The 1279-nt window shown below is 42.4% G+C and overlaps 1 protein-coding gene across 1 annotated transcript in view; it reads right to left on the bottom strand.

The window, feature by feature from the left end:
* The window catches only part of clcn2c (chloride channel 2c), a 170781-nt gene that overhangs the window by 28389 nt on the left and 141113 nt on the right, over window positions 1-1279 (bottom strand). The window contains exons 21-22 of the mRNA XM_013912200.1: window positions 1158-1269; window positions 85-155 (exon numbers count right to left, since the gene is read on the bottom strand). Coding sequence (XP_013767654.1) covers window positions 85-155; window positions 1158-1269 — 183 coding nt within the window. The remainder of the gene's footprint in view (window positions 1-84; window positions 156-1157; window positions 1270-1279) is intronic.

The following is a 1279-nucleotide window of genomic DNA, read 5'->3' as shown; positions in this document are numbered from 1 at the left end:
TGTGTGTGTGTGTGTGTGTGTGTGTGTGTGTGTGTGTGTTGGCGCCGTTGTTGTTGGGTGTATTCAAGGACATGACTCTCTCACCTCCAGGGCTTCTGTGTCTGGACTGGAGCAGAAAAGGTTCTTCAGTGCAATACCCGAATGATCATGTGGGCCTGAAACAGAGAGAGGAACCAGGGTTAGGTGCCTTTTAGGTATGCAGCTCATAGCACCTCTCCCATCAAAATGGCATTCCAACATGTGAAAGAAAACAAGTGTGTTGCTCCAGATGTCTTCATTTTCACTTTGCTCCTATACCCTGTGTCTGGTTTGTAATCCTATATTTTAAGTGTTCAATGGACTGGAAGGCTATGTGTGTGAGTACTGTAACCAAACTGCCTATGTAAACTGCTTTGTAACCCTCTTCCACTCATCTGAAACATGATCAGGTTTTTTGCCAAGCTTGTACACGAATGAGGATTTTGTCTTGGTGGCACGGTGCAAAAGGAAAGCGGTATAGAAATATAATATAGAATATATGGTATTTATAGCATATGTAATAAACACATCTCCTTATAAATAATAATTCAGATACAACAGGAGTATGTACTAACTGCCTACGTGTATTCCTACAGGAATTAATCAATGTCAAGTTTTGTGCAGAAATGGGAACTAGCAGGCATATGCCATCCAGCTTTTAGCCTTAACAAAATCCAACATCTAAAATGAAATCACACCAGCACTGACACAGCACAAAAACAAAGAGTGGACAAAGAGGTACAAAAGCGCCTGTTGTGGCTACTGACTCTTGATATTCTAAGCCAGGTTTGTTAAGACACTGTACAAATCCTGCATTCTGTTAGTTAACTTATCGGTTTTGTCATTTAACAGTGGCCACAAAGCAAAAACCGCCATTTGAAACTGTGAGATAGAAAAATGAGTACACTGTGTTGACACCTTGTGGCGAAGCAGACAAACAGTTAGAGATGAAGACAGCTGCAAGAGCTTATTAATCATGTGAGGACCAGAGACTGAGTGCCGTTATTAGCATTTTGTGAGTTTAGAGACAAAGACAGAATCGCTCACGTTTCTTCCAGAGATATAACATTTTTCTATTCTTGATTCTTTTGGATTTCCCGTTTTTTGCGTGTGTTTGTGTACGCAAGTGCAGTTCTTACTGGTGGGAAGCTCGGTGGGTCGCTCCACCACAGAGGGTCTTTTCAGAGCGGGTTTGAGGGGCTTATGAGGTACTGGACGAGTGGGACTGAAGGACGACTCCTCAGTTGAGATCTGTGCGTAC

This window comes from Pundamilia nyererei, unplaced genomic scaffold (assembly GCF_000239375.1).
Source record: "Pundamilia nyererei isolate P.nyererei 1_Seehausen unplaced genomic scaffold, PunNye1.0 scaffold00083, whole genome shotgun sequence".
NCBI classification, from domain to species: domain Eukaryota; kingdom Metazoa; phylum Chordata; class Actinopteri; order Cichliformes; family Cichlidae; genus Pundamilia; species Pundamilia nyererei.
Note: the sequence above shows the minus strand (reverse complement) of the source record. Positions and strands in the feature narration are given on the sequence as shown.